This window comes from Corvus hawaiiensis, chromosome 20 (assembly GCF_020740725.1).
Source record: "Corvus hawaiiensis isolate bCorHaw1 chromosome 20, bCorHaw1.pri.cur, whole genome shotgun sequence".
NCBI lineage: Eukaryota > Metazoa > Chordata > Aves > Passeriformes > Corvidae > Corvus > Corvus hawaiiensis.
In genome coordinates, this window is record NC_063232.1 from 5,994,455 (window position 1) to 6,018,219 (window position 23,765).

Below are 23,765 nucleotides of genomic sequence, written 5' to 3' on the forward strand. Positions count from 1 at the left end.
ACCAGCCTCAGGAGTGTTTTTGCCAGCAGGTTTTACATTCCCGGAGTCCCAGCGCTCCCATTTGCTGCTCCTCTGCGGAGAAGTGGGGCTGACTTCATCTTCTCTTGGAAAATGGGGCTCTCCTGGGCCCTGTGGGGCTCTCAGAGGGACGTTTGCTGTGCCCACATCAGGATTATCCTCTCTCTCTCCCCACTCACACAGAAAAGATGTGGAAATAGAAGAGCTTTGATACATCTCTATTGCACAAACAGCACTGCGGGGTCCGTGGCTGTGGGCTGGGGGTGCAGCAGGGCCTGCTGTGACCCTCGGTGACATCCATCACCCCAGAGGGCACCACGGCCACCCTGGTTCTCCCATGGGGTCCCCTTCTGTGACCCCCTGACCCAAGTGACCCAAGCACTCATGAAGGCTCTTGGTGCTGTCGGACATGAGGCTCGTTTGTGCCATGGTGCAGATGGGGAACACTGAGGTATGAGATGGTTTGGGTGGATGTCAAGGGTGGGGTGTCCTTCCTCCTGCAGAAGGCATCCCATTGTCTCAGTTTGGGGCTGGACTTTCCCACCCAAACCAGTACAAAAATGTCTGCTTAGCAGGATTACCAGCACAGAAAAAAATCCATGGGGAAGGAGAGGGTGCAGCTCCAGAGAGCGAGGTGGGACCCCCCAGGTGGTCTGGGAGCTATCCCATCGTTCTGCCCTTGGAAACCTCGGGCACTGCAGCTCCGGCTTCAGCTTCAGCATCGCTCCCACCTTTGGAGGGAGGAGCTCGTCCGTCCGTCCGTCCGTCCGTCCCCACTGACTTTCGGGCTGGGCTCAGACCCACGACTCCTCATCATCCTCCGTCAGCCAGGCGCCGCTGTCACCCAGGGAGGGCTTGGCCGTGGGACGTGTGCTGCCGGTCTGGGGGGCTCGGGGTGGCCCCGGGGGCCGGTGCTGGCCCCGGGGGACAGGGGGGCGATGCCCCAGCGGGGTGGGGATGCGCGAGGGGCGCTTGCCCGGCCTGTGGTCCCGCCGGGGACGCACCTTGGGCCGCAGCTTCAGCTTGTAGATGGAGGGCACACGCTCGGGCTTCTTCAGGCACCGTCGGGGCTTGGTGACATTGTTCGCCCTGGGTCCCCGCGGGGTCTGGTCCCCCACGCCCGGCCCCTCTGCCTCCCCCGGGTCTGGGGCAGCTCGTGCGGGTGTTTTGGGGACCTGGCTCCCCATCCCCACAGGGCGCAGGGGCTGCCACCCGCGGGAGAGCTCCTCCACCACCCTGTCATAGCCGAGGGGCTGCGGGTTCCCACAGCAGCCCCGGAGCCCCGCAGCCCCATTGCCAGGGCCGCAGGCTCCCCCGCCCTCATCCGCTGGCGCCCGAGGTCCCTCAGCAGCCGCAGCCCTCGGGCTCGGGGCTGGGTGGCACTGCCGTGTCCCCTGGGGACCCTCCCCTGCAGCGCAGACCTTGCACCCCTCTGCAGGATGGGCCAGAGGGGTGGGGGGCCGGGAGGAGGCCGGGCTGGCTTTGATGGGGGGTTTAACGCTGCTGTCCAGTGTCGGGGCTTGGCTGGAGGAATTTCGAGGTGAGGGCTGTCGGCCCCGGCCAAGGGCTGCCTGTCTCCCTTCCCGTGGGCTCTGTGGGTCTCCCGGGGCATCCCGGTGCGAGGAGGCGGCGCAGACCTTTAGGGGACTGGGGGCATGGACCTTTAGGGGACTGGGGGCTCGGGGTGTCACTGTGGTGGGTGTCCCCGCTTCCTGTGGCCTGGCAGCCACCACAGATGATTTTCCTCCTTGCTGGGTGCTTCTTGGCGGTGCTGGCACTGTCCGCGGGCTGGGTGCTGCGGACCTGCCCCGTGCCGGTGCCACAGGGGGGGTTTTCCCTGGGCTGGTCCCTTGTGGTGCCCTGGGGACCCCCGCGCCGTTCGGGAAGCTCAGCCGGGGCGGGGTGGGTGCCCGGCCCCTCGCTCTGTGCCCAGGGGAGCTGGATCGAGCGGGTGACCGGGATGGTGGCGGCTGCCTGACCAAAGGGACAGCGGGTGGCGGCTCCCGCATCCTGCAGGGAGAGACAGAGGAGAGGGGCCAGGGAGCTGCTGCATCGCCCCCATCCCGCCTGCTGCTGGGCACCTCCAGAAGGGAAAGGGGGGACAAATTCCAAGGATGTGAGAAAAACTGCTCTGAAGCCAGGCAGTTTGGGGCACAAAGCATCTCTGCACCACTTACCTGCCCGAAGGGACTCTCCGGGGCTGCGCTGGCTCCTGGTGAAGGCTGGCACCCGGCTGACGACCGGAGCCCTCTGGCGAGGGGGTGGCAGGGGACCGGGAGCCGGGGGGGACACGGAGCCCCCAGGTGACGGGGGGCAGGGGGCTCTGGGAGCGGCTGACCAGCAGCGCGGGCTGGGGGCTGCGGGCGGCCGCCTTCGGGGCCGGGCACAGCCGGACCTCGTGCTGCACTTGCTGCTGCGGGCTCCGGGCTTTCCAGGCTTGTTTGTGAGCTGTGGGAGAGCGGGGGGGCTCAGCACAGCACCCCTGTTCCCTGCACCCACCCCTGGGTGCAGCCCACCCAACCATCGCACCCAGCACCCAGCCCCTCGAGGGTGCCGGCAGAAAGCTGCGCTCTCTGCAAAGGGGCTTTTGGGGTCTGGCTCCATCCAAAAGTCTTCCATGACCTCTAGTGGCCACCAAAGCCAAAGAAAGTCCCAAAAACCCGACGTTCCCCGGCAAAACAACGAGGCATGGCTGGTACCAAAGCCTCCCGCTCTTGAAAACGGCCCCGAGAAGCATCGAGACCAATAAGAGACTCCCCTCCCTCACCCAGCCGCGGGGTTTGGGGACGCGGCGACTCACAGAGCGAGGTGCAGCGACACGGGTCGTGCTTGTCCAGGTAGTGCTCCAGCGTGTCCCAGCCGCCCCCGACCCGCACCATGATGTGCTCCCGCAGGATCTGCACGGGAATGTCCATGCCATGGGACACCCTGCGGGTGGCATGCTCGGCCGAGCTTCGAGAGCTGTGGGCTTGCCCGAAGTGCCACCAAGTGTCCCAAAGGACAGCTGCATCCCTGGCACAGCTCCTGCGGCCATCCCAACAGGTTTGTTTCGTCACCATAAGGAGGATGGGGACCCTTTTGGAAAATTCCTGTCCTTCGTCATGTGCTGGGTTCTTAGGCCAGGCTTAGGGGTCGATTTAGAGCATCCCAGTGTTCCCATTGCTGGGTAAGATCAGGCTTTGGCTCGGTGGGATGTCAGGGTTTGCCCCATACACACGGACGGTTAAATCCATACAAACACCAGTAGCAGGGCTGAGCTCCCCTGCTGCCTGGCTTTGGGAATAATGGTCAAAACTCCCACCCGGGCCCCATTTGGGGCACTATGGAAGAGGGGTCATGGCAGCAGAGCAGGATTCCTGATGCTTTTCCCCCAAAGCACAGGGTGAAGCAGACTCACCCGGACAAAGATGAGGGTGTCAGAGTCCCCCACACGATATTTCCCTTCAGAGATCTTGATCATGGGGAACTGGACGGGGCAGGTACAGCGGCTCACCAGCTGCTGGACCTGCGGGCAGCAGGGATGGGTGATCACCAGAGCTGCTGGGAAAGGTCCTGAGGTGGCCATGCCCGCCCCCATCCATCTCCATGCCCGCCCCCATCCATCTCCATGCCCGCCCCCATCCATCTCCATGCCCACCCCCATCCATCTCCATGCCCGCCCCCATCCATCTCCATGCCCCTCCGTACCATCTGGTCGAGGTTGTTGAGGTCCCGTGGTTTCCTGGGGGGCCGGGGCAGGGTGGTGCCGGTGGGAGGCAGGTCCAGCTCCTGCTGGAGCTCCTCCTCGATCTCCTCCTCCATCTGCACCAGGGTCGGGACGCGCATTCCGAAGCGGGAAGCGTGGCGTGCCAGCTCCAGCAGGCACAGCACGAAGTTCTTCTCGTTCTTCCTCAGCACCAGGTCCTCTGTCTCGAACATCAGGACATCTGGGCAGGGCAGGGCTGGGCTGAGCCAGGGGTGGCACGTGGGCATGGGGACAAAGGGGATGGGGGGCACAGACGGAGTCAAAACCCACCCAAAAGGGTGCTCTTCACTGGAGCCATCCCAGCAGGAATATGGTTGGGTTCAACAAGAGTTGGGATAAATTAAAGGAGGGAGAGCCTTTCCTTTTGGGCATCTACAGCTGTTTCATTGCATCCCAAAGCCACAAAACTCAGTGTCTCAGTGCCCTGAGGATGTCTTGCTCTGTGCCACTCCCCTTTCTGGGCATCCATGGTGGTAGGACAGGGTGACAGATGCTTTGCTCAGAGCCAGGACTTCTGCTGTCCTTAGGGTTGGGATCGTGCCGTGCCTGGCAGGGACACACCGTGCCATACACCCTTTCCTTTCCCATTGCTCCAGTGCACATTTGCACCCAAGCAAGCACTCCAGCCATGTGCCAGCACCCTACAAAGCTGCTGCCAAGCCTGGAGGACCTTGTCCAAGGAATGCCAGCTCAGGGATGCATGCACGTGGTGCTGTCCCATGCCAAGGTTTGGGTTTGGGGGACACATGGGAAAACACGGAGCGGCTGGAGGGGACCTGCACATGGAGACATGGGACAAACAGAGCCTGGCATCCTACCTTTGATATCCATCTCCTTCCTGCACCACTGGATGAAGTTGGAGACATTATCCCTGGCCTGGAAGGTGCCTGGCTGTGCTGTGAGGTTGCAGGTGACTCCGGCAGTGGGCAGGTGGAGGTGCCGGGCCACGCTGGGGCAGGCGCGGGCGAACTCCCCGGCCACCTGCGTGACGTGGTTGGCGTGGGAGCAAAGCACAGCCCCCGTCTCCAGCACCTCCACGAAGGTGCCCACCTCGATGTCAAGGTCATAGAGCTCCTTCAGCCACTCTGCCAGGTCCTCCTTCATGGCGTACAGGTACTGCTCGCTGGACTGGTAGGGACGGATGCTCCGCGGCCCCGTGCCTGCTGCCCCCCACATCCTGCCATAAGACTGGGAGGAGGTGGAGGGAAAAGGATGATGGGGACATGGGGAGCTGCCCCAGCCCTGTGCCCAGCCCAGCTCCCCAGCAGCCACACTCACCTGGTGCTGCTTGCTCCCTGCCACCCAGGGTGGTGACACTGTCCTACTGCCCAGAGCCCTTTTGGGGTCCCAGGGCTGTAATGCTGCTCGGGGAGAGGAAATCACCCTCCGGGGCAGTGGTGTTTTGTTTCCTTCCCAAGGGCCGATCCCTTCTCCTTGGTGACAAGGGACTGGCTGCAAACACTCCCTGTTAACCCTTCAGCACCTGCTCCTCTGTCACAGCCCTGCTCATCCCCAGCCATGCCAGGGCTGGATTTTCCCCTCAGGGGCCCTGGCTCTGGGGCAGGAAGGATTTAGAGAGCAGCTCATCGGCACCCAATTTGCTCCTAACCACACAAGAGGGATTTTCCCCCTTCCCAATGCCCCTACACCCTCCTCCACCACAGGTGAGGTTACCTGAGGGCCACAAGGTGCATCTTCAGGGCAACCTCGAGGTGAGAAGGGTTTATTTGCACACCCACCTTTGGGCTTTCTCTGCTCTGTGTTCCCTCGCAAACGCCTTCCTTCACTGCCCACAGCAGTGAGGTCTTTGGCAAAAGCCAAGCTCCTGCAGGGATGGAGTGACTCCAGGAGCTGGGGCTTTAAGGGAATAACTGCACATGAGTGGGCACCTCTGGGAATGTGGGGTACTCCCTCCCTAACCCAGGGTCCGCAGAGCTGCCACAGCGCCCAGGTACTTCTGCAAAAACAAATCTACCAGGGAAGTGTTCACTCCTCGGGACCAAAACAGAGCCTCTCCTGGGCTTTGTGGGGCTTCTTGCTGTGTTGGGGGGTCCATCTTCTCCCTGGAGCCAGCTGCCGATGTCACTGCAGATCACTGTCCAGCCGGGGTCATTTTGGGGGAGGGAATGCAAGAATCCCAGCTATTCTGTCTGGGGAATGTGTGGCAGGCTGGAGGAGTCTGCGCCTGGCATTCCCAGCCAGGGAACCCAGCAGGAGAAAAGGACCCTTGAGAAGCTGGATTTCCATCCAGGGCACCCAGTGGCGTGGATTGAATGGCTCAGGGTGTGAGTTCACCTCCCCCAGGCCCCCCAAACTGATGGGGTACAGGTGACACAGCAGAGTGAGCCCATCTCTGCCAGAAATGCTGAGCTCAGCCCCAGCCCTGGCAGCATCACAGGGCCCCAAGGCATCCCACAGGACACAGCCATAGGAAACACACGGCAGCAAGCCAGGGAGGAAGAGGAAAACCCAAAAGCAGGAGAGGATTTGAGGTTGTCCCATCCTCAGCCTCCCATCCACAGCAGATGGGATGCCTGGCTTTCTCCTAAGGGGACAGCAAAAGGGATAATGAATGAATTCAGCCTGGGGAAAAAACCTTTTAACACATCCCAAAGCACTGAAAAATCCTCAGTAATTTGGGGATGAAGTACAAAAGAGAATTTCCATGTGTACATTACCATCAGTGAGTTTTCAGTGGGATCCATCTCCCCTCTTTGATCCTGCAAGCACGAAAGCTGAGGCCAAATTCAGCAATCCCCACTCCAACCCCAAACACCCACAGGCATCTTAAACACAGCCCTGTCAGGAAACTGGAGATTTGCTTTAAAAAAAAACCCCAAACCCAAAGTGTGACATGAAAACAAGTACAAACCCCAATGCCACATATCCAGAGGTTGGTTTTATTTGCTGTCAGGTCTCCAAGCCCTCGGGATTCCCTGCAGGCAACGTCACGTTACTGTCATTCAATTCCAACCAAAATGCCCATTTCTTTGGAAATGTGGGAAATCCCCTGAGATTTTAGGCAGATGAAGACCCCGTGTCTGTGTCTGCACACGAAGGGCTCACTCACAGGTGTTACGGAGAACAGGCAGAGTTCTGGATCCTCATCCCACCAAACCCACAGCTCAGCCAGCACCTGGCAGCACCCAGAGCCCTCGGGAAGTAGCAGCCCTGGCACCCTGCTTAGGGCAAGCCCTGCTCTGCAGGGAGGATCTAGAATGGGCAAAGGTGAGTGAAAGAGGAATCCTTGGAGCTGCTGGCATCAGGAGGGCACCCTGAGGTGGCACAGCACCCTGGCACAGCACAGCAGGACCAAAGCAGTGCTGGGCCCTGAGCCCCGGGAGAACCACTGAAGAAATGGTTTCAAGAAATCATTTAATAAAGCTGAGCCCTGCCTTGCTTGGCACCAATGCCACGGAATTCCAGCCCTGGGACACGATGGCTCTTTGCAGACACCACTGGTGACTGTGCCCAGGAGCCAGCGGCGTTTCCAGGTGGGGAGTCTGCCTTGGGAAAGGAATGAGGAATATGCAGCCACACTGCCCCTGTGAGCCTGCATGCATGGACATGTCCCTCTGTCCTGCTCGCCCTCTCCTCTTCTCCTCCTCCCCCAGTTATTTGTCACCCCCTTTCATCCAGGTGGGGCCCAGGGACTCTGAAATATGCTGATCCTGACTCTTTCAGAGACAGCAGAGCACAGACACTTCCTCTGCACACAAGGAGGGCTGCCAGGTGAGCACAACCCTTATCAGACACTGAGAACCCACCCAGGCACCCCAAACCCATCAGAAAGCCGGTGCTCCTGCTGCCTGTGAGCTGCACGGTGACATGGCCAGCAGCTCAGCTGAGCCTCCCTTTTCTCTCCACCCCAAAGAGGCTCCTACACCAAATCCCTCTGCTTTCAGCCCCAAAATCCCACTCTGGTGATGTCTCCAGCCAGTGCCTCAGCAGAGCACTGGGATGTGAGCACAGCCCAGCAAAGCATCCCCAATCCTCCATACCCCGGGGTCTGAACAAACAGCAGGGGCAAAGCTCCACATGGACCCAAATTTTTGTCCAAGTGTCTCTTGTCTTTTAGTTTTAAGCATGAAACATTCTCAGTCTGTTGTTTAAAACCATCCAAACCCCAAAGCAAGCAGCAGCGAGACAATTCTCCGCCTGATCGAGGGGAAATGACAGATACAAGCATCAACAAAGATATCAAAAAGCATCAACAAACCCCAGTCCTGCTTTGAAAAAAATGTGTAACAATATCCTGGAAGTTGCCAGAAATGGGTGTGTTCACAGTCTCCACAGCTGATACCGTTTTTTTTTGTGGCCTTTTCAAAAAAATACCGTGTCCCAAACCTCCAGCCCACCTGGCTGTGGGGGACCTGTCCCAGCTGCTCCCAAGCTCTGCTGGGGCACTGCTCCACCACCCCACAGCTCCAGCCATCCGTGGGCAGCCAGTCCCTGCCTAACCATCCTCAGACAGGAATCCAGAGTCACATAAAGAGGGACCCAGGCAGCAGCGAGCGATGTGGGGTCCAGACCCCCTTTCCATCCTGTCAGGCCGTGCTCAGAAAAGGACCTGCTCACTGTTGGCGTCCCAGCAGCCCATCCAGGCGAGCTGCGTGGCCCATTTGCCAGTGGCCACCACTTGCAGCTTAGCCTGGTCAAATTCCCAGTACTGGTCATCCCGAAAGAAGTAGACGGAGCCGTGGCGGTGGGGGACGGCCCCGGCCGTGCCCGGGGGCAGCCCTGCCCAGTCCCGCAGGCTGCGGGGGTAGTAGGGCTCCACGCCCAGGGGCTCCTCGCTCACCACGAAGTACTTGGGGCCCTTGAAGAGGACAAGGCGCCGGAGCTGCTGGAAGTAGAGCGCGGTGTCCGGGTGCCGAGGGAGCCCGAGGGCGCTGCATTTTCGGGGAAATCCTGCCTCCAGCTTGGAGCCCGCGTAGCACCAGCAGCGGCCGCCTGGGGGGGGGGAACAGGGAGGGCTCAGAGCACGCCCCTGTGGGGTCCGTGGCAGGACCAGCTCCAGGAGATGTGGACAGACTCGGCCACAGGACCAGCCTTGTGATGTGTCAGTGACATCCACCCCACTGGTGACCCAGCCAGAACCACTGCAGGGCTGCCCCAAGGACCAGGCTGGGGGGAAACTGAGGCATGGTAGCTCAGGAGCTTGAAGGCATGGAAAGGGACCACCAGGGACAGAGCAAGGCCACCCCCATGCTGCTTCTGGCAAACCTCCCCCTGATCCTGCACGGCGAATGGGACAGACGTTGGAAACAGATCCAACCCAGCCTGGGACATCCAAGACCAGCGCTGCAGCAGGAATTGCAATGGGGACCAGTGGCTTGGCCGTCCCCACAGCGCCCTGTCCCCACAACAGGGCAGACAAAAGCCCCTTTCTGCTCACAAGGCACAGCCCTGGGGAGGGACGGAGGGAGCGGCGAGGGCTGGGGAGGCAGAGGGGCTTTGGCTCTCACCCAGCTGCAGCAACAAAGCCCCTTTTCTGAACAGCCAGCGACTGCTTCCCATTAAAAGCTGGGCCTGACCCTGGCAGCCAGGCTGCATGGTTTGACCTTCCTCTCCCCATCTGGCTGCTGGGCAGCTCATGGATGGAATCCCAGCTCCTGGGGCAGCTCATGGATGGAATCCCAGCTTCTGGGGCAGCTCATGGATGGTATCCCAGCTCCTGGGGCAGCTCATGGATGGAATCCCAGCTCCTGGGGCAGCTCATGGATGGTATCCCAGCTCCTGGGGCAGCTCATGGATGGAATCCCAGCTCCTGGGGCAGCTCATGGATGGAATCCCAGCTTCTGGGGCAGCTCATGGATGGTATCCCAGCTTCTGGGGCAGCTCATGGATGGAATCCCAGCTCCCAGGACAGCTCAGCCTCCAGGCAAAACACAGGGATCCAGGAAACCCCCACACACTTTTGTTTTTTTCCAAAACACTTCATGTTTTGGGGGGCATTTTCTCCCCAAGACCCGCCACTGGACCTGGGTTTGCTTTGACACACCAGTGAGTGCTGCCCTCCTGACGGGGAAACTGAGGCACGAGGGGGTGATGTGGCTGCCAGGGCCATGTGGTTCATCCATGACAGGCACCGAGCCCATTTTGCACACCCAGGACACAGCAGTGCCCCAGCTCTGCGCTGGGAGGGGACCAAACAGGAGAAGCTGCTCCAGTCAGACCCAGACAACCACCCCACAGAGAGGAGCAGTGGCAGCCCCTCGGGGCATCCCCTGCCCAGGCCTCACCCACCTTTGAAGAAGTAGAACTTTCCGCTGAGCTGGGACCAGGCGCAGGCGTCGATGCCGGCGGGGAGGCCGGGCCAGCGCGGCTGCAGCGGCCGCGGGTCACTGGCGTTGCCACTCGCTGACACCACCCAGTAGTGGCTGCCCTTGAAGATGTAGAGGTTGTGATCCCCATCTGTGAGGCACAGGGAAGGTGTTGAGGTGAGAAATTTTATTCATCCACTGCTGCCCAGCTCCCCTCTCCTCCCTGTGCAGCCCCGCAGTGCTTTGGGGATGCTCAGGGTTTGGATGCTTCCTCCTGCCTTTCCAGCCACCCCCTCAGCTGCCATAATTCATTGCCTCCACTCCAGCCCTGACAGGATAAAGGTGACCACGGCTCAAGGCTTATCTTGCACAGCTGAGCTCCTGCAGTGATTAATCCTTGCCATGGCCTGAGTTTTAGGATGTTTTCCCTGCTCCTGACACATCGCTGTGCCCTCAAGGTGCACTGCTCCACTGGGCATCAGTGCCAGGAGCTGTGGGCCAGTCACACCCACCTTTCCCACCACTGGGAGCTGCAGCAGCACTGGGACAAGGGGTAGGGGCGCACGTTTTGGGAGAGGGTCACACTGGCCAACACCCACCGGCGGTTATGGCGTCGAAGAAGGAGTGGCAGTAATAGGTGCTGAGGCTCCTCTGCTGTCGGTCCCTGTCATAAAAGTCCGTGTTCCAGTCCTGGAAGTGAGTGAAGACCTTTCCTGGGAGCTGGATAGCCAAGCCCTTGGAGGGCTTCCCTGGGATGGGGCAAGGGGTGATGAGTCCGGAGAAGGAGCAGAGAAACAACTTTTCCCAAAAGACAGGGCTGGGGAACCATCCCAAAACTCCAAACACTGCTTGTCCTGCTGTCTGGTTCCTATCCCACTCTGTATGATGGTGGCAAAAATCCCATGGTATCCCAAAAAACATGCACCAGCAGACAAGTGGGCAGCAAATCCAACTTTCCCTGTCCTGGAGAACCTGGTACCTGTCCCACCTCTCCTGCATTTTCCTCCCCAGCCACACAGGGATGGGGCCCATGTGATTGTAGTCCTGTCCCCTTTCAGAGACCTGCTCCCATCCCTACTGCTCGCTCTCCATCCCAAGGAACAGCCCTGGAGGAACCAAGGGATGCTCAGGGAAGCCAGGCTCACCATACAAGTTCTGGATGGCCAAGATGTCATCCCAGCTGAGGACAAAATCCTTGCTGAGCTTCTTGTAGTAGGGAGACATCAGGGCGCTCTTGACAGGCGAGTGCTCCAGCCCCAGCGTGTGCCCGACCTCGTGGGCCACCACGATGAAGAGGTTGCGCCCTTTGCCACTGTGCAGGGACCAGCGCTCGGCGCTGTCAAAGTGGGCTTCTCCTCGCCGGGGGAAGAAGGCATGAGCCAGGGCACCTCCTGGGGACACGAGAACCATCAGGGACCGTGGAGCAGCAGGCACAAGCAGCTCTGGTTTGCCCAATTGTGCAGTTTTAGGCGTTTTTGGAGGAGCCCACGTTTAAAGGGTGTTGTCAAATGGGGAGGGCTCCTTGAAGGCCTGTAAGGAACATCTCAGCCGCCTTGCTGGCAGAGCGGGAGGGGGGACTGATGCAAACTGGGCTAGAGGGACAGCAGAGCCTCCATCACCCCCAGCCCAGCCCATCAGAAGCCCAGCCCTCCTCCCTGCAGGGGAACAGCCCACGTTGTAAAAGAGAAGCTTACGAGGGGGAAGCGACCAGCACCTGGCCCATCGAAGGCGTTGTTGAGTCCATCGTTGTGGTCGCCGTGGAAGAAGGTCAGGCGGATGTCAGCTGGGCCATCCTGCGCCTCCCAGAACACCAGGGAGGACACGTTGCTCCAGAGCTCGAAGGCGGCTCTCACAGCCAGGCGCACCTCGTGCTGGGGCAGGTAGGACGGCCAGTTCACCACGCGGTACGTCAGGTGCCGCTTGTACCACCGCCCACCTGCAACAGGGCAAGCTCAGCGTGCCAACGGCCACTTGGACTTGTCCTTCCACCCAGGGGCTGCCTGAGTGGAGGGAAACTTCCTGGAAATGTTGTGGTTTTCCCAAGCCAAAGCTGGAAGTCAAAGCAGGTGTGCCACCAGCAGCTGCAGCACCATGATTAAATCCTTCTGCCACACCACTAGAGCCCACCCAGGGCTGGAGTTGCAACCAAACCCTGAAACCTCTCTGAGGAGACAAGCTGGGACACTCAGTCTGAACTCCACCCTTGGCTCGCCATCCTCTCCAGAGCCAAATCCAGCATGGATCTGTGATGGAAGATCTCCTGCCTGATGCCAGCTTCAAGTCCAGAAGATGCAGTCCGAGGGCTGGATTTCAGGGAGAGGAATCAAAGCCACCTCTGAAAAGGTGGGACAAAGGCAAAGGAATGGGAAGGGCTCTCAGCAGCACCTTGGGGCCACCACACCTTAGTGCCTAAGGCTTTCTTAAAAGCTTTCAGGGGAGACAGAGCCTGGATACCACCAGGACAGATGGGGACAAGGATGAAGGGGACAAGCCTTGTGACTCCCCCTAAGCTCCCAATCCTCCTACAACACAGGAGTACAAAGATGAGAGTTCACACAGTCACTGAGCAGCATCACAGCCCCCTGCTCCTCCTCCACCTCCTCCACCTCCTCCTCCTCCTCCAGCACCCCTTGGCAGCTGTGGGACCCCAGAGCCCTGGGATTGCATTTATCCGGGGGCATCTGGGAGCAGGAAAAAAGCCATGGGGCCCTAGGGGGATGTGGGTGCCAGAGCCGGTGCTGAGGCGTGGGAGTGGTGACAGACCTCCAGCATCTGCCTCTGCTCCAGATGTGCAGGAAAACAGGGGGAACTGAGCTGGCAGCACGCTGGGGCTCGCTGCTCTGGCTCTGAGCCGAGCCTCCCAGCAAACCTGGCAGACCTCCCACCCCAGCTCTGCCTCCTTCTCCCCCACTTCTGAGCAGCCTGTGGCTGGGGAGACTCTGGACTAACTGGTCACACTCCTGGGGACAGAACCAGTTCCCACTGCTTGTCCTCCAGCTCCAAAGGGACACAGATGAGCTTCCACTCTGCACAGCAAAAGCTAAAACTTGCCTGGATGGCTGCAGCCCTAAAACAAAGCCCTGGCATCCTATCCTTCCCTTCACAGGGGCAGAGCATCTACCACCAAAGAAGGACGGGCAAGGCTGGCTTAGCCAAGTGTGGCTGGCTCTTGGGAAGAGGAGGGCTTGGCTTTTGCCCCGTGCTGGCTCTGAGTGTGCCCCAAGCCAGCGGGATGACGGACACAGAGGCTGCCCAGGGAAGATCCCGCTGGGAGAAGGGTGGATAACAAAGCACTTTGTTGGCTCAGCTGCCAGGGTTTCCTGCTCCAAGCAGGATAAACAGACAAAGCCTCCAGCCTTCCTGGCCGGTGCCAGCAGCCCTGCAGGCACCCGTGTGTCCTGTCCAGCCTGCAGGTACCGATGTGATGCTGCTCCCATCCCCGCTGCCTGTGGCATCAGAGAAACAACCAGTACCACACAGAGCCCTTTCCTGCCCTTCCTCGAGCCATTGAGCATCTCTTGCCACCCATCTATGGATTGTGATCCCCAAAAATGAACCCCATGAGCTGCAGGGCACTGGTTGCTTCTGTTTGCCCATCTCCTGCTGTATGTCCTATCCTTCCTTCCTTCCTGCTCTGCCTCACTGCCCGCCTGTCCTAGGCACAGGATGGCTCCTGCAAGGGACAGGCTGCATGTTGGGACTTTGGAAGGAAATCCAGAGGCTGGAGGGGGATGACAGGGCCCTCCTGGGGCCGTCCATCACCAGCCCTGCCAGATGCACAGACAGCCTGACATGGCACAGGGCCTTTTCTTAATCTCGCCTTCATTTTTCCCATGTCCTAAGCACAGCTGGTCCCGGCCCTCCTGCTCTCTAGGAATCCAGTTACTCATCTGCAAGCCCAAAGGGAGCTCATAGGGGACAAGAGGCCCAGTCCTGGACACACAGGAGCACAGAAGGATGCTTGGAGCAGAGTTAAACCCCTTAACATGGGTGAAATGACTCTTGGGTCAGGCAGCCAAGTGCTGGCAGGTTTTGTGGTTGCTATGTGTCCCTAATATGCATTAGAAGTCCCAAAGCTCAGCAAACCCTGGAGATAACTTCACTGTGTGCCAGCTGCTGCCCTCCAGATCATGCCAGCACAGCTGCGTGTGGGGCCATGGCGACTTTAGCGCTCCCTGGGAGATGTCCCAGTAAAGCCACTCCAGAGAGCCGAATTCCCCCACGAGTGGGAGTCGCATCTCTAACCACTGCTGACATCAAGCCACACAGAACAACTAAAAATAAAGAGGACTAAAAATAACCCACAAATGTGTCCTGGCCTGGACAGCAGCTTCCCCACGAGTCCCGGACGGGAGAGACGAGCACCCCAGACACCAAACCCCACCGAGACCCTCGGTGCCCGTGCTCACCGTGCTGTGCCGTGCGCCTGCGGCGCCAGGCGGGCGATGCCCGGCGTGCCCCGGCAGCGCGGCTCTTCCCGTCGTCGGTGCCGCACCTCGGCAGAGCCATCTGATGGAGGGTGGGGGCATCCAGCACCCCGCTGAGCGGGAGGTGGGTCACCCGCTGGAAATCCCTGGGAAAGGAAGGGAGATATCAGCACCCACATCCAGACCCCCCCGCGGAGGGGTTTGGTTATGTTTGTGCCGGGGGTTTGGCTCGAGCCAGGATTTTCACCCCACAAGCTTCACACTCTAGCATCAGAACTTCAACCAGTCGGTAAAGCAAGAAGGATTTGGCTCTGCAGCCACAGCTGACCTGTAACTCACCTCCTAGCAGGGCAGAAGTAAATAAGGGAGCCTAAAAACGCCTTTTCCAGTTTTTAACCCCAGTTATGTGACTTTGCCTTTAATTTTGCATTTAGTTTTGCGTGAAGTCAGGCCTGAGATGCTCTCAGAGCCGAGGTGATGTCGCTAGGAGAAGTCCAGGCAGGCGCTGGCGATTTGCCCCCCTGACATCTCCCAGCCGTCCCCAAGCTCGGCCTCCGCGCAGATTTTATTGCAAGGCTAGCACCGGGCCATAAAAGGCAAATAAAACAGCGAGAGCCGCGTGCCAGCAGCCGGCATCCAGCTGCGGGAGCCGGGCACGGACCCGCTGTTCCAAAAAGGACTGGCTGTGCTTTAGCATCAGACCGTGAGAGAGAGAGCCTGCAGCTGCGGAAAGACCCCTCTGGCTGCAAAAATCCCCTCGGAGTGCTGGCAGCACCCCTGCAGCCGGAGCTGCTGAGTTTTGCCTGCAGTGTTGAATAAAAGGCTCCTACCTCAGCGCCTCGGTGAACTCGGCGGGGCTGTGCGTGCCGGCCCCCTGCTCGCTAAAGTAGCCATATTTCTCCAGGAAGAGCTGCAGGAAAAAAATGGGAAAGGTGCAGCTCAGAGCACGCGTTGGATTGGGAAAGGGGGAAAAAGGAGATGCGATGGCAAACAGTGCCGCAAACCCAAAATGCCCACTTAGTTTCTTCTTGAGAGCTCTGCACCTCAAGCAGCAGCACCTCCCGTGCCCGGACAGGTTCCTGTGTGTCTCCTCCCCATTATTTTTGATGGCTCTTGGGGTGTTTGGCCACGACACGATGGAGGGGTAGGAGGAAACGCTGCTGCCGAGAGACCAAAACACGCTGCTGCCGTGTCATCCGCAGCCAGAGGCGACCAAACCCACAGCTCTAATCGCCCCGGCTCAACACAGCGATTCAAACAAAGCCCAGAGTGCTGTGGCCGTCTGTAGGGCGGGGTGAGATGGGGTCAGGCTGCAGCCTCGCCCCATTCCCACGCAGGATGTGCTGCTGCAAAGTGGGGACGCTCCGGGGGCAATTTGCTTTGCCAAACCATTCTTCTTCTTATCGGCCATTGACACGGACGGAGATTGTCTCTCTCTGAACTTGCTCCAGCACTTAAATCGAATGTTAAAGAAAATAAACGGCTCGGGCTGCTCCGCAGCTTTTGGAGGAGTTAATAGCCCGGGTCACAGGAATGCTCCACGCCCGCCTGCCCCGCCGCCAGTGATGTCTGCGGGAGACAAACAAGCTGCCCAGCATCCTGTTAGTGCAGCAGAGCCGCGGTTACAGCAATGGATAAAAATCAGAATTAAAAAGTGAAAGCGGCGGCTTCCTTTCCCCGCATCCCTAAGGAGAGGTGGGCTGAGCGCCGGGAATGCCACGGGCTGACCCAGATAGCGCGGCTGATGCCCTCTGGGGAACCGGGTGTTTTTAAAGCTGTTTCCCTCCGTGCTCGTCTCGGGGCCGGGAAAAGGAGGGGGTTGGAGTGCTGACCTCCACTCAGCGCTGCTCCTGACTGTGGGTGACCCAGTTCCCCTTAATGTCCCCGCAGAGCAGGAAGCAGCCGCTCCTGGGCCTTGCCACCTGGCGAGGAGCAGGAATGGTTTGTGGATGTGGCAGTCCCGAGGTGTGCCAGGGCCTCTACCTCTCCTCCTCCTGCCCAAACCTTCTGCTTGCCATCAACAATCACCTTCCCGTCATCCCAAACACGTCAGCCCCGCGCTGCCACCTCCCCGCGGGCAGGGCAGGCCCATCCACGTGTGCTCTGCAGACCTCATCTCCTCCGATTTCATCTCCTCCTTTACGCCCCTTCTACCTGGAGCATCCCACTCCGGCTGAGGACCAGCACAGATTCCTGCCTGGACACGCTCTGCACCCAGCTCCACACAAAGAATTTGGCTGTTTTTCCCACCAAAGCTGCCTGTCTCAGCTGGAGGCACCAGTAGCTCGTTCCAGCAGCACTAGGCTGCAGCAGCAAGAGCCCGAGTGTGGCCAGAGTCACCCAGACACCTCACACTGGTCCAGCGAGTCAGGATAAATCAGGCAAGTGCTGCACTGGCAGGGAGAGCATTGGCTTGTTTGTCAGGAGAAGGCGCAGGGATGCCCAGGGATGGGCCATCCAGCCTGGACTTGCTGTCCCCCAGCCACACCGGGATAACCCCACCTTTAGGTGGGTACCAGGAGGCAAAATCCAGCAGCAGCTCAGGATGAGCATGCAAGGATGGAGGAGCATACTGGGGATGGGTGGCTTGGAGCCCTCTGAGAGTAGGCTGGAGAGGAGAAGGAATCTGGCCCTCTTTCTCTGCAGTTGTATTTGTATAAAGTTCTCCCAAAGTACGAAATCACCAGTTACATGGAAGGGTGCGGGGTGAAGATCCCAGTGGTGACATCACTGCAGATAAATGTGAGCTCAGAACACCTGAATGGAAAGTCCTGGGTCTCACACCACGGTCTGAACCTTTTCTAACACAATTTTACATTCACTCAGCACAACCTGAAGCTGTTTCCTTGCCTGTAACCCAACACAACCCCGTCCTTAAAGCATGAAAATGGTTTTTCCTCACCATGATCTCATTAAGGCTTAAAATTCCATCTGGACACGTCAAGGTGCACTGTGAAAAAAGCAACCCCTGTTCCATCTGCTGCTCTTGAGCAGCACCAGAAGGCACGGAGGCCACTGGCTTTATCATTCCTGCAGCTTTGCAAGTCCCAGCAAAGCAGCATTTTCCCTGTGGTTTCTGGCCTGTGCCACATCGAGGTTCTCACGCACAGGCACCCACTCTGGCTGCAAAACCATCAGGAGAAATTTTATTATATTTTCTAGACACAGCTACGGTCAGCTAAGGGTGATGGTGGTCCTGGGAACACAGAGCTGTAGGAGAGGGATGTGCTGATCCCCCACTCCGTCAGGTATTTATCAGAGCTCAGAGCATACAAATCCAGGGAGTTTTTGGAGTCCAGGGGAACCCAAGAGCCCCATGCCACAGGGTCCTGTGCCCAAACCAGTGCTCAAGGCTCCCCCAGTGCCGCACAACCCCCCTGGAGCCCAGCCAGGCTCTGGCACCAGCCCATGAAACCTCTCCAGAGGCTGCAATGCAAAGCCTGGCCATGCTGGGAAAACCCTCTCCCTCCTGCCCCAGACGGGGAAATGCTCTTTTCCATACAATGGGAAAAGAAAAACAGCAGGAAACCAAGAGAAACATTAATATGAAATATGCCCAGCTCCCCCTGTGCATGAGGGAGGGAGCGGAGGACAGATCTGGCTGCCTGGGAGCCCGTGCTGGGGTAGAGAAGCTTCTGGGGCTGCAGCAGGGACAGCAGGAGGACAGTGTGGGGGAGACAGAGGGGTTCTTCCCACCTCAGGGTTCTGATGTGGAGCCTGTTTACAACCCTGGAAATCATCCCTGCTTTGGCTAAAGCCAAGGAAACACCTTGCCCTCGACCACAGACATCCCGGGTGGAAGACAGCCAGCGGCAAATACAATTAACTCTCCCTGCCTAGAAACCGGGATAACGAGAGTGCCGAGACAGCAGGCTCCGGTCCTGCCGGCTCTCCCCTCCAGACACTCCAGTTCTGGCTCCTTTCCACCCGCTAAGTACTGGAGAAGCCTCACACTGGGCTCCTGCTGACTGTGGTCCCTCTGCTCTGCCGGGTACAAACCCCATCTGTCCCCTCCATCCCCCGGCAGCGCAGGGAAGTGATCCCATCCTGCCGAAGGGTGGGCAGTGCATTGTGTCGTGGTTACTGAGGATGCCACCACAAACTGCACCTTCAAAGTCTTTTGTTTTAAATCATAAGACAACCCAGGTAGATCCTAAACCCTGGTTCCAGCAGCCCTAGGCTCATCCCACATCATCTCACCACCAAGACTGACACAGTGGCTCCTGCTTTTCATCCTCAGTTTCCTCCACACAGACACAAGGAGAGCTGGCCCAGGGCGTGTTTTGGCGTGGTCACAGAAGGAGCAGCGGCTCCTCCTGCCCACCGGGTCGCTGCTGCCTGCGAGCTGCCTCCAGAAGATGTCACAGCAATTAAAAACGCTCATTTGCTTCCGCTCATCCCTGCAAAGCCTCAGGCAGAAGCCTCGCGCCGCTTTTGTTTGTGTGTGTACAGGTATCTCTATAAACATTCTATCTATAGACACAGGGAGACACATGAGAAGGGGCATTAGCGAGCACAGAGCCTGGCTGTCCTCCTGCTGGAAAGGCAGCGAAACCTCAGCTGATTCTCTGCACTGCTGATGGAGGGTGGTTAAAGCCCCAGGCCCCTGTGATGCTCCCCTGCTGTGTCTAATCCAGTCCTGAAGGAATCTCTTCTCCCACCTACCACTCCTAAAAATCTGCTTTAGCAGCAAGTAATCCACTTGCCACTGAAGAAGCAGAGTTGGGGGTCTTCTAAACTCCTTTTATTTTCACACTCTTTCGAAGCTGAGAAGCAGCAAGCCGGGCCTAACTAAAACCCCTCCTGGTTTCACCAACCATTTGGATGTGGCTTGCAGCAACCTGGTCCAGGGGAAGTTGCCCCTGCCCGTGGCAGGGGGTTGAATGAGATGGGTTTTAAGGTCCCTTCCAACCCAAACCATTCCAAGATTCTGTGATAACTCATTAGGAACCAGCTGGCAGCTTTGCCCCGGCACCCCAAAAACCCCACACCCCGATGGGCTGCAGCACCAAAACTCCTCAACGCGACCCAAAGCACTTGGGGAAAACAGGCAAAACCACTGGGCTTGGTCAAACCTTCCCCTGCGAATACCAGAGCGGCTGACAAACCAGTTCGGTCACGCAGACTGGTTGTGTTTTCGTGTCTAAGGAGAGAAAGGAAACGAGCCTTGCCCTCCACCGGGGAGGGAGCCGGGGGAAGGCGACGGTCCCCACTGCGGGCGGCTGCGGCCCCTGGCCCGGCGGGCGATATTTGCCCTAACAAGCGGGGATTGTTTTGGGGAGAAGCAGGAAGAAAGGCCGGCTCTTGGTGCTGCGGTGACTCACGGGGCTGTAAATCACACCGGGGGATTGCCGGGTGACTCGGAGCCACTCGCCACATCCGCGCCGGCGGCAGCGGCTCCGAGACGCGATCTCATGGATGCTGCAGAGCCCGGCGGTGCCTCACGGGGGTAATTCCTGCTCCTCTCCCCCTCTCCTTCCATCGCCGTGCTGAACAGTAGGACTTTTTTCACAGGAAGGAGAATTTCTTTGCCTTATTTCAGAAGGAAAATGTGGGGTGCTCTGTGCCCCAGCTGATCTCCGAGCCCCGCCGTGTGTGCGTGGTACCCGGGACCCTCCCTCCATCCAGCTGTGCTCAGCATCCTGCGTCCCAGCTGCTCCCTAAAGCAGCTCAGCCGGGCACTGGAGCACTTCCCAGCACAAACACAACCCAGAGCCCTCAATGTGAGACCCTGGTTTGATAAGGGGGAGAATAGTTAGAGTGCCCAAGACACTGCAAGGTGGGAAGGAGGAGGGCAGGACAAGGGGAAAAAATTGGAAGAAAAATCCAAAATGAGAATTATTCAGTCCCTTAGTCCAGCCCTCTGTTTCCATTCTGCTTTTCTCAAATTTTTCCCCAGATTTTCTTCCCACTGCAGCAGACCTGGAGCTTCTCACACAAACCTCTGCAGGGACTTCATTGTCCTTTGTCCTTGGCTCCACCAGCACCTCACCGTGCTCCTCACTCCCAACACGGGCTGAGATCTCACAATGCTCCCTGTATTTTCCACGATTCCCCCGGGATCTGGGAATCTCGGGCATTACCACACCCCCAGCTGCTGTCTGAGCCAGACACCAGCTCTGCCAAACACTGCGCTCACATCAAGCCCTCTCCTATCTGTAGATGATAAGACGATTTCACATACAGATGTTTCAAATTAAATTTTCGAATTTTCCTTATTTTTTAATTTTTTTTTTAACTGCAATTGATACGGATGCAGTGAAAGCATGGGCACCAGTCAGGAAAAGCACACAACTGGACATTTTTGCAGTCTTGTGCATCTAAGTTTACACAACCTATTGTTGCTAACCGAGGCTTTTTAAAAAGAATTTTTAAAACAAAGCTTTAGAAGCAAAGCCTGGAAGTGCTCTGAAAGCCACAAGTCACCAGAACTATTTGATGTTATGTGAGAATTTCAGCTTCCTCCTAAAAGAAAATTAACTGCTCAGTTTATTTAGACAAGTTCCACGCCCCAGTCTCTGCATTTCCATTGTGTGTGTCGTCCCAAAGCCCCTGGCCAGCACAGCACATCCCCTTGGGGAAACTGAGGCAGGGAGACAGGAAAGTCGTTTTTCCAGCACTCCTCACCTGGGATTTGCCACAATCCTGGGATCTGCTCTGAGGCTTCGGAGGAAAAGAACTCAGAAGTCACCAGCGAGGGATGAAAAGGCAGCTTGGACCTTTTAATCCAGTTGTTCCTAATCAGCTGGTTTCCTTTTAAAGTGAATTTTGAATTACTGATTTCTGAGCATTAAAATCTTTGCAGATTTATTTTCTCCAGGTGGCAAGAGGGGCTGGGCTGAGGTTTGTGCACAGTGGGATAAGCACACCTATTAACGACCTCTCTGAAGCAGCATCTCCCAGCAGAAGAAGCCTGCACATCAAAACAAGCCTCTGAGCATTCCTGTGCCCTTTTCCTCCTAGAACATGTGTTCAAAATCCCAATTAATTCACCAGGAGTTGCCGGCTGGGGTTGAAAATTAAGCATCTGTGCAAATGTACACTGGATGGAGGCCTAAACAAGAAAAAATCCCCAACACGAACCTTTGTTCACCAGCCAAATCATACCTTGCCCTCCCAAAACAAACAGGAACGCACGGTGGCACAGGGTGACAATGACAGCAGGACAAACAGAAGAAATCCAAACAGAGGTGATAGGGACAGCCCTGGGGAGAGGCAGACAGGGGAAGGACTGGCTTTTGTCCCCTCCTGATATGTTGGGAGATTAAAAGGTTTCCTCGTAAATGAGTTCTGTCTTTGGAGCTGTGTGGCAGGGTGGGCTTGCAGGTGCACATCACCTGTGGGGACACCTGGACAAAGGCTGAGAGCTGGGGTTGTTCATCCTGGATGAGAGAAGGCTCCAGGGACACACAGAGCCCCATCCAGTGCCTAAAGGGGCTACAGGAGAGACAGAGGGACTTTGGACAAGGGCAAGGAGAGATAGGACAAGGGGGAATGGCTTTAAGCTGAAGCAGGGCAGACTTAGATTAGATATTGGGAAGGAATTCTTCCCTGGGAGGTTGGGGAGGCCCTGGCAGAGTTCACCCTGAGAAGCTGTGGCTGCCCCATCCCCGGGGCAGGTTGGATGGGGCTTGGAGCAACCTGGGATAGTGGAAAGTGTCCCTGCCCACGGCAGGAATGGGATGAGCTTTAAGGTCCACTCTAACCCAAACCAGTCTGTGATTCTCTGCCACAGCTCCACACGGCACACGTGGCCACACACCCCGGCGTTCCAACACAACCCTATGGCACAGCCCCACACTCTGCATGTACCCAGGGCACACACGTGGATGCACAGGCATCAGGAGCCCATGGGCACTCACCTGTGGTGGGGATGTAGGCTGGGGACACATTCGTACCTACGGCACAGGCACACCAGGGACACAGTGACACCCGGGGCATGGACACACCTGTAGCACAGGCACACAGGGACATGCGCACACCTGGCAGGACACGGGCACACCTATGGCATGGGCACACCAGGGACAGTCGCATCTAGAGCATGGGCACACCTATGGCATGGAGTCAGTGGGGACACGCACAGCCGGGGCACGGGCACGGGGACATGGGCGCACCAGGGACACGCACAGCCGGGGCACGAGCACACCTATGGGCACGGGGACATGGGCGCACCAGGGACACGCACAGCCGGGGCACGGGCACACCTATGGGCACGGGGACACGCGCACACGCGGGGGATGCACACCCAGGACGCGCTCCCGCCCCGCCCCGCCGGTGCCGGTGCCGGTGCCGGTGCCGGTCCTACCTCTGCCTGCCGCCGCTGCCCCGCGGCCGGTGCGGGCCGAGCGGCCGCCAGCAGCCCCAGCGCCAGGGCGGCCCGCAGCGGTCCTGCCATCCCGGCTCCGCTCCCGCCGCTCCGCTCGGCGCCGGGCGCCGCCGCCCCAGCCGCCTCTCCCCGCCCCGGCCCCGGGGGCGGCCCCAGCCCCAGCCCCGGCCGAGGGCCGGGCTCCGCCAGCAGCACCGAGCGGCGGGGGCTGTCCCTGCTCTGGGAACCCCCCCGTGTCTCCCAGCCAGGGGCCGCCACCGGGGGAATGATCCCGTGCATGCCCTGTCCTCCGGGAGCATCCCGCTGCCGGTGCTTCTCTCCGGGCTGCTCCTCCCGCCAGCTGGGACAGTGGCTCTGCCCGGTTTGAAGCTGTGGAAAAGAGGAGAAAGCAATTCCAGCTTTTCCTAAACCTGTGTTCATCCACGGCCCAGCACACACGGATGCAGGGTTTGGAAGCCGGGGGTCCTTGTGGGCCAGCACTTGCCACGAGCTCAGCAACACAGAAGGCTGGGCCAGCAATGCAGCCCCTCTTCAGGGGTCTGGCAAAATCTACACGTTAGACCAGTGTTGTCTCAAGCTTTCCATAATAACCACACACTCGGGGTTGTGGTTTACACGCTTCATGCTTAAATTTCCCTCCCAGGCACGGGCCGTGGGGACCCGTGGGCAAGGAGGGGCCATTTGCCATCCAAGGTGACACACTGCACCCGTGTCAGTGTCACAGCTCTCCTGCAGCTCACACACAGCTGATGATCTTGTGGGTTCCAGTGACAAGTCAACAGCTCTGTTTACTCACAGCAGTATTTTGTTTGACTATTTTGTTTTAATTTGACTAAAGCAAAAGGATGTTTTGATTCTGCTTTGGTTCAAGGGGAAAAAAATAGGATGTGACTTGTATCTGCTTTTGTTTTCACGCCAGCTTCAACCCTACACCTCTTTTAAAGCTCCCAGGCTCCTTCCTCCACTTCTTAATCATGCCAAAA

At 58.4% G+C, this 23,765-nt stretch overlaps 2 protein-coding genes across 4 annotated transcripts; both read right to left on the reverse strand.

Moving 5' to 3' along the window:
* Positions 1-101: 101 nt before the first annotated feature.
* On the reverse strand, positions 102-5,807 carry GAS2L2 (growth arrest specific 2 like 2). The gene is made up of 7 exons (XM_048324217.1): positions 5,042-5,807; positions 4,582-4,951; positions 3,706-3,944; positions 3,416-3,523; positions 2,819-2,915; positions 2,196-2,466; positions 102-2,028 (listed from the first exon to the last, which is right to left on the reverse strand). The coding sequence occupies exons 2-7, from the start codon at positions 4,937-4,939 to the stop codon at positions 813-815; spliced, it is 2,289 nt and encodes a 762-aa protein (XP_048180174.1). The 5' UTR covers positions 4,940-4,951; positions 5,042-5,807; the 3' UTR covers positions 102-812.
* Positions 5,808-6,640: 833 nt separating this feature from the next.
* MMP28 (matrix metallopeptidase 28) lies at positions 6,641-22,879 on the reverse strand. Of its 3 annotated transcripts, none has more exons than XM_048324904.1 (8): positions 22,762-22,879; positions 15,287-15,366; positions 14,439-14,602; positions 11,744-11,965; positions 11,175-11,420; positions 10,629-10,778; positions 10,013-10,180; positions 6,641-8,716 (listed from the first exon to the last, which is right to left on the reverse strand). In XM_048324904.1, the coding sequence occupies exons 1-8, from the start codon at positions 22,849-22,851 to the stop codon at positions 8,322-8,324; spliced, it is 1,515 nt and encodes a 504-aa protein (XP_048180861.1). In that variant the 5' UTR covers positions 22,852-22,879; the 3' UTR covers positions 6,641-8,321. The 3 variants fall into 3 exon arrangements, with proteins under 3 accessions (XP_048180861.1, XP_048180862.1, XP_048180863.1); XM_048324905.1 differs by lacking the exon at positions 22,762-22,879 and adding an exon at positions 15,500-15,712; XM_048324906.1 differs by lacking the exon at positions 22,762-22,879 and adding an exon at positions 15,474-15,492.
* Between the last annotated feature and the right edge of the window lie 886 nt (positions 22,880-23,765).